Source organism: Bombus terrestris, chromosome 1 (assembly GCF_910591885.1).
Source record: "Bombus terrestris chromosome 1, iyBomTerr1.2, whole genome shotgun sequence".
In the NCBI taxonomy this organism is placed as follows: Eukaryota; Metazoa; Arthropoda; class Insecta; order Hymenoptera; family Apidae; genus Bombus; species Bombus terrestris.
The window spans coordinates 7,766,586-7,780,211 of NC_063269.1; the positions used below are offsets into that span (position 1 = coordinate 7,766,586).

Below are 13,626 nucleotides of genomic sequence, written 5' to 3' on the forward strand. Positions count from 1 at the left end.
TGCGATGTCAGATACTTATATACGGGTAACTAATACTTCTTGAATCGATCGATACTTTTGTGTATCTCAAACAACGTTTCTTTGCGGAATTCAAGACAGCTAGAAAAAGAAGGCGTAGAGGATAAATTCCAGCTAAATCAAATTCCTCTTGGAATCTCGACATATGTTTTAATATTCTATACACACACGAAAAGGATTTCTAAAACGCTTCAAAAATCCGCAAAATTCGGTACCCTATCGCTCAGAAGTATCCGGACGCTTATCTACATTTGACGAGCTGTATATTATAATTACAAAATCATAGATAAATCAAAGTGCAATAATTTTGTTCTTTAATAACGAGGATAAATTCTCCAGAATTAATAAAAATAATATATGATATTATTTGCTACATTCTTTAATAGATAATTTATCATATAGTCTGGTGATTCCATAAAAGCGTAGCAACTGTTGCGTCTAATTGTTAATTCATCCTTAATTCCTAGATTTTGATCGAGTTCGCGTACTATTATCACAAATCTAGCAAAATGTCCGAATACTCACGAGCAATGGTATAGTTAGACAAAACAAGAGAGTAGAGAATTTCAACGATTTTCTCGCGTTTCCTACAAGCAGTTAACATTTGTAGGAAGCATCGAAATCGTGTTTCGCTAATAGTCTGAAACAAAGCCGTCTTAGGATCAAATCAGGCGTTTAATTATTCCTTACTATAGTGACGATGATCAACATGATGAACAGCCCCGCCAAAACGAGATCCGTCCAATTCGGTAGGTAGTATTCCGACTGCGTATCTCGGTCGACCGTCGACACCGTGTGGTTCCATTGATAAACGTCCCCATAGTAATTGGCCGTTTGATTCGCCATGGCGCTTTACCCCCGGTCCATTGACGATGACTTCCGCTCAGCAATTTGCACATTTCCGTGCATCATGCGGCCCCCTGCAAGACAATATTTTCGCTTCGATAAAAGATAAATGATTTCCGCGATGATCGGGCCACAACGAAGGTTCGCGTCGAGAAAAATTGTCCCTTTTCAATTTACTTTTTCCGCCGGACTGTGCATCGTACGGGACGATTCCGGAGCTTTATCGTCGCGAAGGCGATTCGTTTTTGATCGACGGAGCAAGATTACGGTTCGAAGAAAAGAACAATGCATTTTAGAGGAAGCTTCTGAAAGGGTGTACTTAAACGTCTTTATCGGCCCTTGTGGGTAGTTGTATCGAGGATGAAGTTAGATTACTGGAAATATCCTGGCGAGGAAGAATATTGCTATATATCTGTAATTACTTCCTGAACTTAGAAGGGCATTTCTTTTCTTTAATTAATAAAATTTATTAGGTATTTGAAGATAAAAGTTACGGAATTATTTACTTTTCATATAAAGCAGAGTTATATAAATATATAATATAAATATATCTAATTTATAAATATAAATTATAGCAAAACGACAGTTGCTAATAATAATCAATATAATTAGACTTCCTTTCGTGTCTAAAGAGACAAGCTCATAAATATCAATTAGCGATCTTACCATAAAGACGATCAACAAGTGGATTTCGTTGCTTAGAAAAATAACAATCGTCCCTTTCCTTCTCGCGAATATCGAAAATTCAATGGACATCCAATTGATAAAAAGCGTATATTTTCATTCGCTGATTAGACAAGCATATACCATTGTTCCATTCCTTCAATCTGTGTACCATGAAACTTCCGATCTTTCATCTATCTGTGTACACTGTGTAAACGCGGGACTCATCCTTGAATTAGTCATACATCTTCATTCATATTCATATTCAACGAGACAAGGTAACCGACGAATAAATTTTATTGAAACACATTTGGGTTTATAAACTGTCAAACCTGATCTGTAAGTCAATATTCAGAAATTATACATAGAATTATTGGTTTATACAACGCGAGGCGAAGAATCGAGTTAACTGGCTGACCTGTCGCTTTGCTTTCTTACCGTGTATGTGTATATGTATACTCGAAATAAATTAGCGAAAGTAAATGACCTGTTCGCGACGTTATGGAGGATCCGAATTATTGTAACGGAAGCAACGAGGAACGAGGATACCTGGGAAAATAAAGCGAAACGTACAAAAAGATAAGAACGAAGGGTTGGCTGCATGGGAGTTCAAAAACCTTTCGGATAAAGCTGTAGATGTTGGATCAGCTATTTCGTCTGAAGGACTCGTTTTGTTCTTCCGTTGCATGATTCAATCGCACTCCGAAGTAATTGGTCGATACCCTACTAGATGAGAATAATGATGCTAATCTTTTACTATGTCAAAAGTTCCAGCTTCATTCGAATTTTAACTTCAGTAGAATTCCATTTCTATGACAGAGATTATTTAAACCTGTGGCAAAGACAAATAGTTCGTATAATATGGGTTCACTGGTTCTCCCCATTTCATACGATTTTTCATTTAAATAATAGGAATTAGCGTTCAGATAAATGAGTTCAATCGGCTATAATTCAGTTAATCGGGCAGTAGGTGAAATTTCGTTCCGATAAATGGAATTCAGATAAATGGAGAGTGCTACGGTACTTTATCAGTATAAAGCATTGTAATTTCGCATTTATTCAGATATTTTTCGCATGTAATATAATAACCATTTGACCTGGATATGCGAGACACGTACCTGCACGCCAAGCAGATTTACTTGCCTATGACGATCACGGATATGATCATACTCTACTTTGCTTATATTATTTATTGATCTCCGTGAATCTAATATAAGCTGCGATATCTTACGTTTAAAAAATATATAATTGCTCTTATACGCATCCATGGAGCAATGAATAAAAAATTAAACATTCGTTGGATTAACATTCAGATAAAATTTTTAATATGCGTATAATAATGCTTTGTACTTTAAGAACTTTCGAATCACATTTACTTTCATCAAACAAATAATTTGTAAATAATCAATTTGTAGAGAATTTCGTGACCCATGGTAAATGATCTCAAAGATCAGGCCGGCAGTAGATTTCTTGTTTTCCACAGTCAACAACAATATAATGAAATCATTTAAATGCTAATAAATTAAGATCTATTAAAGATTTGGTACTAGCCGTCCTCATCAATTTAGTACTACTTAGTAGCAATTAATTTAGTGTTCTTGAGATAATTATTGAAATTAGGTAAAAGTTAAGTTAAAATTAAATTGGAAGTATCTTTTGTCTGTTATACATTGCAAAATGCGTTTCTCCACCTTTCAATGAGAGCTGATTTAACGCTGTCAACAAATAGTAAACTTAAAACTTTGTTATGCCAATACTGCAGCAAAATAGATTACTATAGAGAGAAGAATGCACTTAAAAGTTTGAAGAAAATTTAAGAAGTCTGCGTCTCAGTCTCACGTAACGGAAAAGATAAATGATATTTACATTCTTCTCCGCTTTTCCCTTGAGTTATTTTTTGGTACCTGAGTTGGAACGTAAGTAGCATAAATCTAACACAATGGTCTTGTTTGTTACACATTTCTAGATGCATTACGATGCGACGTTTAGTTCACTATGTCGTGCGTTTAATATATTTCAGCAATGAAAAACACGTTTCATTCCGGCTGTTGATACGAGCAAAGAATTAAGTTGCGTTACATGCTACATCACTTCGTTATTAATTATTAATTTAAATTCGCGTGTTCAATGAGCGTATGATTAAATTTAATTACATTTCGTTCTCATGAATGTAGTGATTGGAAGTGATTGAGCGAGTGTAAATTGATATGTTAATGTGATGACAGAGGCATAATCAAAATGTATTTATACAATTATTAAATGTATGAATTATTAAGTGCAGCTTTCTCAAATAATTAAATTAAATTAAGCAAATTTTTAACAGTATTTTTATCCCATTGTACTAGCATTTTTTCCTATGATACTGACTTTCGTATATGTATATCTTTCATACATACTTGACTTTATATTCCATTTCATATCCTTCATATATATAAAAATTTTATTACTAATATGGAAACGTAGTACGTTCGTAACAAGCGACAGAATTTCTAGTGTTAGAAACATGCTACCAGGATCAAATACTTGAATTTAGAGTATGAAAGGAGAACATCATCGAAAGATTTGGGTAAACGTGACCGAATAAGTTCTGGGAATATTAGCATAGCTTGCCTGAATTGAGTGGAAAAGACTGTAGAACACAGAACGAGAAAATGTACGAATGTTAGGATATATCCATTTGCTACCGAAGAGATGCTGCAGCATGGTTAGCAAGTTAAAAAGAAAATGAAAAAATATATATTGCTATGTATCCTGTAGAAAATGTATGCACACGGCTATCGTTGAAGAGAATAAAAAGTCGTGAATAATTTTGTATTACTGTAATGTTTAGTTGTACGAAGTCGTCCGTGTATTTTAAGAAACGTATTAATGTATACAGTTACCTACGCAAGTATTTGAATATTTGTTATAAAAAGTTTGTATGATCGTGTTACGTATTCTTTTTATACTAACTTCTGTCACAAAACTTTAGGAAATTTCATTAGCACTGTAACGAAACATGATTATCTCGTTCTCGTACATTGATAAATATTTTAATCTTATTGCTCCTTTCTACCACAAGTTTTACTTTACCTTTTTTAATCTAAGTCCCTGAACATATTTCCGTATATAAGTGTTACTTTCAATTTAATTAAAAATTTACTACTACACATTATATATGTACATATACTTTTACATACTATACACGTACACATACTTTTCCACGAAACATACCGAAATTAAGAAGTACACAGCACTAATGTATAACTTCCAAGAAACAACTGCAAAGGATATTTCAGCAGCTGAAGGCAGGATTTTAAGCCTGTGCACGGGCATAAGTTTCTGCTTGTAATAAAGCTAGAGACATCTGCACGGTATAATTTGTGGCCTAGCAAGAAACCAACTTGCATCATCTTCATATTAACCGTAGTATTTTGATACAAGCAATACGTACGATTATTTCTCTTTTCATGCTAAAAGCGAAGGAACGAAGTTTGTAATTTCTTCAGAGTCTTTTTTGTTATTCAACTTTCGAATCATAGTAATCACTGTGTTTGATTTAAAACGCGTTGCTTTATTTGCCACTTGATATTAATCACCAATTGCCATTAATCCAAACATGAAATCATTTTGCTGAAAGCGTACGCGTTATTCGTCTGTCTCTCCACTTTATTTCTTCGTTCGTCATCAAAAACAATTGTTTTCGCATTTATTTAACAAGCAATCCAGACCGTTTCCTTTTCTAGAGAGTTGCACTGGCATTCGGACCCGTTCTCGTACACAAAACGGCGCTCGCGTTAATGTAAATAGCGTAGATTTGCGATGCGAAGTCGCGATTTGAATTCAACCACTCACGATTTAACCACTGAAAGGTCTGGGGAAAACAGAGCTTTGACAGAACGATTCAATTAATTTCACTCGAGGACATGAAAATGTGGAAAGAAATGGTCGGACTGGCTGACGATTTCTGTTGAACGATGCGAAATATATTGAAAAGGGAAATAATTATGAAATAAAGAAGACCGGAAAATTCTATAATAGGCTTTGAAAGTATTTTCCCTTTGAATATTTATGGAGATAATTGGAGAGAAATTTGGAGATTTATGGAGATAAAAAGTATTTTACAGTAGAATAACGAATGCGTAAAATTCACGATTTTTGGATAAACTCTTTACGTATTTTGATAATTACTTCTTTATCGTTATGTCCCCTAGTTTCAATGAACGCGATAAAAATTTGTGGAGCGAATAACCAGTATAAGAAACAAATTAAAATTCCATTTTATTCTCTTAAAGGATAACAGACCATCTCCATTTCGGATGTGCATATTAGCTTTTCCGTCATTCGAGGGTTGTTCTGGGATATATAGTAAACACTGTGAATTCTCGAGCGCATGGAATTCGTTTATGAATAGATAATTTCAACGCCCAATAGCCACATTATGTGTAGACATATTAGTTCTCTGAAAAAATACACAATAATTGCCTTTGTTAGATTGAATAAATCGTCTCTGAAAGAGCTAACTTTTGATATTTTTGCCTACATAATTATCATGTTGGACATCACATTATACATGAACAAGTTTATACATATATATAAACTATGTACTACGCAACATATATTATTAACAATATACGATTCATGTTAAAATATAAAAGTAACCCAACAATTGGTACAACATTTCTGTTTAACAGACGATCCAAGACAGACACACAGAGCCACATATACCTTTTACTGTACCTCAACGAGAACAAACTATTTCGCTTATAATCATATAAAATCGAGAAATACATTTGAGCACGCTTTTTACGATAACTCGGAGCACCTCTAGCGTGCCACTTCCCAATCTCGACATTTTCTCAGTCACCGCGTCACAAGAGGAAAAAGAAGGACAGCTCGTAATCGAAATGGCAACGCGATAAAAAATGTACAAGCGCGATGCGGGAATGCGGTTTCATGGGTTTATCTACGACGTGCGATATTCCGGCGAGACGCGAGAAAAAATATATCGCGCTCAACGATATTTACCCAGATGGCTGCTTCTTAGAATGAAACGCTTTCTTCAACGTCACTTAATTTTCCGCGATGACGCGACGCCACGTTACGACCGGTGATATCACGGTGCACATCGGTATGTAATATCGCGTCACTCGCATATTCGACGAGAGGAAAGGCGAGGGAAATGTATCCTGCAGCTGGGAACTGGCGGAAGTGGTTTAACCCTTCCGTGCAATTCATAGCCAGAGCAGAAGTTGAAGCCTTCCGCCGGTTGAAAAATCGGGTTCCTGACGAGTCGAAATCTGGCCTGTACGTATATACGTTACCCTTGAAGAGGAAGCTGCCTTGAAGGAATGCAGAACGCGGTCGAATTTATCACGAAGTTTTCCTTTGACTTTATAGCTTCGAGTCAAGTGGTTGTTGAGAGCTTCTACTGCAGCGCTATCGAACCTTTGTTTCTTCTCAACGTTTCATCTTTGCGTCGTTCTTTCAATGGCAAAGTCCAAGAAGCGAATGGGGAATGAAAGAAGCGGGTTTTAAAACAGACGATCGATCGCCGCGTTAAAATATTCTACCAAAGTCTGATTTATTGTATTTGAACAAAATACACGGAGTCCGGGTAATCGTGCAAATGAGTATACGAGGTGTGTTAAAATCTGATTTAAAAATTGTGATTTTCACAATAATTTATATAGCGAACGTCAAATTTCTTCCGGAAGCAATACCTTTCTCATTTAGAATTCTGTAATATATTCATCCCTTTGTTTAATGATAATTTTGTGCATATGCCTACGCATATATCCTTCGTAAAATATATATAGTTAAAAATAAATGGGAACTTCAATTCGCGTGCAATCTAATGTTCCTTATCGCTATTTTAATTTGTCGACGGAAACGTCTTCGAGGCATATGTCGTTGGATAACTGCACTGATATACATACATTATTAGCCCTCCTGAGATTATAATGTCGAGATTATCTTTCACGTTATATAAATTGAATAACCATCCGTAAATCTAATATCGTGTAACGACGTAAATAAAATTAAATCTTTTATTTTCTGATAGAATATAAGATTACAAAAATTTAGAAGTATCGTGAATAAGTGTTATCACTGATAACACAGTAGAATAATATAGAATAATTTATAGATAAAAGACTAGAATGTACATCGTTGAGAATCTTTTATCAGAATATGTTTATGCGAAAACATGAATAAATACCTACTTTGTTTTATTTTAATTTATAAGCGCACAGTAGCGGAAAAATACTTTTACGTACACTGCAGAAACACAGAACAAAAAGGAAATTGACGATTTCTTCAAATTTCGCATAGTTATATATATATGACTCAAAGAATGTAGGCGATAGGATTAACATTTTCGCTATAGTCGTAGAGTAAAACTGGAAAGTTCTGCAAAGAACAACAAAATCAGGCCCGAAGAAAAATTAATGCGGCCACCGCTGCAAAAATGACAAACGAAAGTCAAATAGAGACTCGCCCTGATCCGGTTGCGTAATTTCGGGATACCTCGTTTCGATCGATCAAATAGTGATAGAGATACTCCCAGCTGGAAGGCGAGAGATTCCCGGCCAGTAATAAATAATCTCCAACCTGACACAGTAACAGAGAATGGTTTACGGTGTATAAAACACGACTCATAGAACCGCACTGGATGAACATGAACACTCGCTCGCTATAAGACGTACGAGTCCGCAAACCTTTAGGCGGTAGCTACCTATAGCTTTGGAAAAATAAGAAAAAGCAGGAAAAAGGAAATTCGTGTTGCGTAATCGAATAAATCCTAAAACGTTTTAACGATCTTCCTTGGGGAATTTTTAGATTTATGATTACACCAATGGCAATTGCCGAGTAAGCAATATTTTCAAGAAAATTATAGATCGTATAACTTTCGAATACCGTTGTTCATTAACGTCCACATAGGATACTTCGATGACTGAAAACGTTGCAGTTTTTTTCAACTGAATTGAATAAGAATTTGATTTAAGAATAAGATGTCGTTTGCTTGTAAAGACACACAAATAGAACTGGAATCACAGAAATTTTTTAACGTGTCCCCTCTATCTATTACAAAAATATTCTTTGTTGTGCTTTTTTGACAAGTTACTGAGATTATAATCTGAAAGCCCGAACCATAAGAAGGAATTCACCAGACGTTGTTATGTAAACGACAAACCCGGAAAGTAAAATTAAATTGTAAATTGATTCCTTCCAGAATCGTGGAACGATTCTTTACGTCAGTGGACATTCCTTTAAATACATCGCGAACACAGTTGCTTGACATACATAATCTGCATAAAAATGGAAAAGGTCTAACCGAGTTACAAAAATGTTTTCTTTCAAACGACGAGTCAAAAAATATATTATACCGTGAGTGGGAAATTGCACATTTAAAATGGCCATTGTCGTTAAATCTCAAATTCACGTTGTCGATTGAATTAAAGATCAAGGACGAACGGAATTCTCGGGGAAAAGCGTACGTAGGAATTTGTTTCTGTCATTACGAAGATTGGGTTGAGGATAATCTAAAAAGATGCCGGACATCGGTACGTGTCCAGTGAGATTCCCTTTCATTGAATTTCTAGCTTTCTCTTTTGTAAAAAGCGGATCACGTAGATCGTGGCAAATGAATGGCAAATGAAATTTTAACGATCAGAAAGCACGGAGCTTGTACAAATCCTTTATACTGAATTAATGATAAAGGGAGTTTGGATTAAACTCGTTTGATTAATGCTCGATGCTTCTGATTTTAAACTTTCCTTATTCTATCATGCGAAATATTGTTGGAGAAGTTGAGGCAATTTTGAAAATGATTTTGAAATGATGAAATATATAACTTTAGGAATAACTCTCGGAATGAAAGATTACATATCATAGATATTAGCTTCAATGCAAATTAATTCCACAGCATTTACCACATTTGCGCTAATTGCTGAGATATCGATTTGCAAGTTACGTGACGCGTCATGAATTTTTCAGATTAGCTGATTTCTTTCGGAGCATTTTTTAATGACAGTAGCCAGCTGTTATTTCGTCTGTTTACAAATGCAGGATTATGCTTTCATTTCGTAATTATTATTAATCTATAATCATTAGTGGAAAATATAAAATAATTATAAGTACATACATTCGATTGAAACGCTCTAATTTGTCACTGTTTGTATATGATACGAAAATTTTATTTTCGAATTTCGGTTAATTCACGAGTTTTATATTCACTTTTCACTAGAAACATGAAAAATGTCAGTCGCAACAAATAATTTCAAATCATTGCATATAAATATTAAATTCGTCCGTGTTATTTAACCATATTATAAAACAAAAGATTTGTTACAACATATATATATATATATTAGATATAAAAAAGGTTTTTAATAGAAATACGTGATACGTAAAATATATAATATAATTTACGAATTATATTAATTGCAATAGAAATAATAGAAATAGAAATTGTAAAATAAATTAATTGTAATGAAAATGACCTATCGTAAATAGTCAAATTATTTGTTGTAAGAGCTATTGCACGAGTGTTTTTTGTACGAGCTTAAATTTTCAAAAAAAAAAAAAAAAAAAAAGAAAAATGCTGCAAAAGTTATTACAGGCACCAACTTAGCATATAGAAAACGTTATGTAAATGTTATGATAGTTCAGCGTTGGTTCGTGGAAGTCAAGGCTGGTGATTTTTCATTAAGAAATAAGACCGGTGGAAGGCTGCAGAAAGACCATCGATATAATATTGTGGATATATTGCAGAAAATAATCCACCAAACGCGATAGTAAAATGGCACTTTAAATTTAAATAAGTTATTCTATCAATATTCGTGGTTTACTTCAAATAACAAATACCTGCCTGCGGTAATTAATTAATCGTTACGAGAAATATCTAGAATCGAATAAAAATTATTCCCATGAAACATGAAAATACTTTGAACCAACATAGACGCGTGTGTTGTTAAAATTTCATTTAAGAAAACGTCATTTTATGTGTACCAACGTAATATTTAGTTCATGGACAAAGTTGGACCATTCCCTCTTTACACGCGGCCTCTGCAACGATGTTAGTTTCGAGAGTAAAAAATTAGCTGGATGAGATCCAACGACAGTTGTTTCGCCGCTGTAAGATAATATTTCATGCTCCCAGCCGCGATGCATTTTTCTGCCACGTTCCGCAGTTACAACGCGAAACTTTTTGATCCGACGCGAACTGGCCCCGCGCATAAAACAACGTCCACATCCCCTCTCACCCTATCGCCCTTTATCCCGTGATACTTGGCTGTGTTTATCCGGAGGAGAAAAGCCAATAGTAACGCGTAGTTCGTGAAATTTAGCCAATATTTTCACGGGAGAGTGTGTCATTGGCTAATGTTGTCAGTTTCAGGCGATCATCGCTTTTGGTTCCCTCGGTATGCGGTGAACGTGCAAACATGTATCCAATATCTCATTCCGTGGCTCGCTCGTGAATACTCCCCGTAGACCGGAACCCAGACTAGAGCCATTTGAAACAGGAGATTGCTAACGAGTTAATGGTCTTAGAAGCATTAAATTCGCCCGAGGTGTTATATGGTGAAGTTACCACGAGTGCCAGCTCCGATTTCCAACGAATACATGCTACGGTTTGTTTTCGATCATTCATGCTTGGAAAACATCCAAGACCTTTCCATTTCCTAATGTTTTCGCAATCGCGAAGTTCAGTGAAGTTTGAAGGTAGCAAAGGTGAACTTGATTCGTCTGGACACTACGTGTTTGAGAGTCTCGGGCGTTTCGGAAAGAAAGTTACGTTGAAGCATGAAGTTGTCTCAAGATGTTCAGCTATTTACCCGATCTTTGCTTCAAAGGAATGTTATTTGTTGAATATCTCTGATATTGTGGAAAATGGTGTTATATACAAAATTTGTATTACTTGTTATTCTTTATTATCCGTTGATTATTAGAAATTACAAAATACCTTATAATCTTTAATCTAGACAACTAAATCATCTGATCGTGATTTCTGAGATATATAACGATGATATTTAATTTAAAAGTTTCAAACAATTGGAGTTACCGAAATTTTAAAATGAGAGAGATATTTTGCAGGTATATGATTTAGAAACAATGATAAACTGTAAATATCCGTCCTATGTAATCGCTGATAAATGGTGTAGCAGTACTATACATTTATTTCGCAGAAATATCCTTGTAACTGATGTAAATCATACTTACACTTAAAATATGGACTATCGTTATTCGAACCTAAGGAATGAAAAATATCATAGAAATCCTTTCTCCGTTAAAAAAAATTGAAGAATTCGAGGATAGTTTCTTCGTAATGATGAGAAGCCGTCTTATTGCCAAAGCATTCTTCATTCTAGCAATTGTTCGGAGATTCACCAGGGATCACAATCGCAATGTACAATGCTCCTTTCCAATCAAACGTTGAAAATTGTTATACCATGCATAATGAAATCAAGATGTCGCAGAGAAACTTTGTTAAAATTATTACAATGCCCTGAATATGCAAAATCCTGTTAATATAATTTTACTTCTAAGGAATATTTAAACTATTAAAGATATTAATTTATGTTATGGCAATAGCTCGAAATGTTTTATAGAATCTTTTAATCGAATGTCAATCTGTATAGAAGCGATAAATGTAATTTAATATAAATTAGAAATTTTTGATAGTGCCATAAAGGAATTTTTAACTTCTTTGCTACAATTTATTCTTATTCTCTATGTTCTTATATTTCTTCCCTCGCTAAAAAGAATATCGCCAATTAATAATAGATTATCATTAATCTTGGATTTCTTCCCTTTCGAAAAGAGGAAGAAAAATTACAAAATGATCCGATAACCTAATATACTTTGTCAGTGTAAAACGTGTACCATAAACGTGGCGGATATTAAATTAATTCATAGTTTACTCTTAGCGTAAAGCCTGAATTTGAAAAGTAATTTATTATATTAAAACATCATAGCACTTTCAAGCTATCGATTGGTGCTTTATAGGCTGTCGAAGTTCCTTATTTGAAAATTCAGATAAGCTGTCTAAGAAGTTATCGCGACGAATCTTGTTAATATCTCTCTGCGAATTTAATTTATTCCTATGGCATCGAAACACGAAAGTCAAGCATTTTAAACTTCCGTCGACGTTACGGTGTTCGATTAAAGCAAGGATGCAATAATCTTCTCCGGAAACAATTTTCCAGCCGCCGTACCAGGGGTCAGTCGTTTTCATGAGTCGAGTTTGTGTACGTGTGCACGTTCGAGAATTCGATTTTCAGTAAATTCTCTCTGATTAAGGCAAATTCTGATACGATCCTATCTTCGTTTGCATATTGTCCTCCTCTATAAAGAATGTTCCGTATACCTACACGAAATTAAAGCGTTCTCAACTCACAGTCCATGAATCCTTCGTAAGTTTATGCAAAATTTCTTATACTGTGTACATTTGTTCGCACATTTGTCCGTAACTGAATCCTACATTTAATTAAAAATTTGAAGAATTAATAAAATTCTAATAAGAATTTTTAAATTTTTATTTATTACAGTAATTGTTAATTGTTGGATGTTTAACAACGATTGTTCTATGTGGAATTTTATTTTAAATTTCCTTCAATTTATATGTTGTAAAAAACTTTGTATTGTGTGGTCAAGGTAATTGAAAATTTATTAAATGTCTTCCTTGTTTTCTCGAGGAAGGATCATTTATCTTGGAGATTTACACTTTGCTTTCTCGAGCGAAAAGTATTATATCCTCTATAATAATTGAAGAATTCAGTGTGAAATACTGTTCTCATTTCTGTGTGAAATGATCTTTGCATACTTATTAACTTGCACATGATCCTCCTACTAAGACGAGGATCGTATCATTCGTGTGATTTATATCACCGCATCTTACGTGAATACTAACTGTATGATTAATGTAAAATCGAATGTTGCGAGGAAATACGTCTCAGCGTAATAATAAAGGAAACTCTGTGTATCATTATAAATTTTTATTTTTCGTATTTTCATACAAAACATACGATTGATAACCAAGAATGTTATTATGCGACTATTATAAATATACGTCACCGTTTATGATATTTGTTTGTTATTGTACACTCTATAATTTAA

At 34.3% G+C, this 13,626-nt stretch overlaps 1 protein-coding gene across 3 annotated transcripts in view; it reads right to left on the bottom strand.

The window, feature by feature from the left end:
- The window catches only part of LOC100642236 (tyramine receptor 1), a 100,424-nt gene that overhangs the window by 12,291 nt on the left and 74,507 nt on the right, over positions 1-13,626 (bottom strand). For all 3 annotated transcript variants that reach the window (XM_003393289.4, XM_003393288.4, XM_048410075.1), the window contains one exon: positions 709-938. In XM_003393289.4, the coding sequence (XP_003393337.1) occupies positions 709-864 (156 nt within the window). In that variant the 5' untranslated portion in view covers positions 865-938. The remainder of the gene's footprint in view (positions 1-708; positions 939-13,626) is intronic.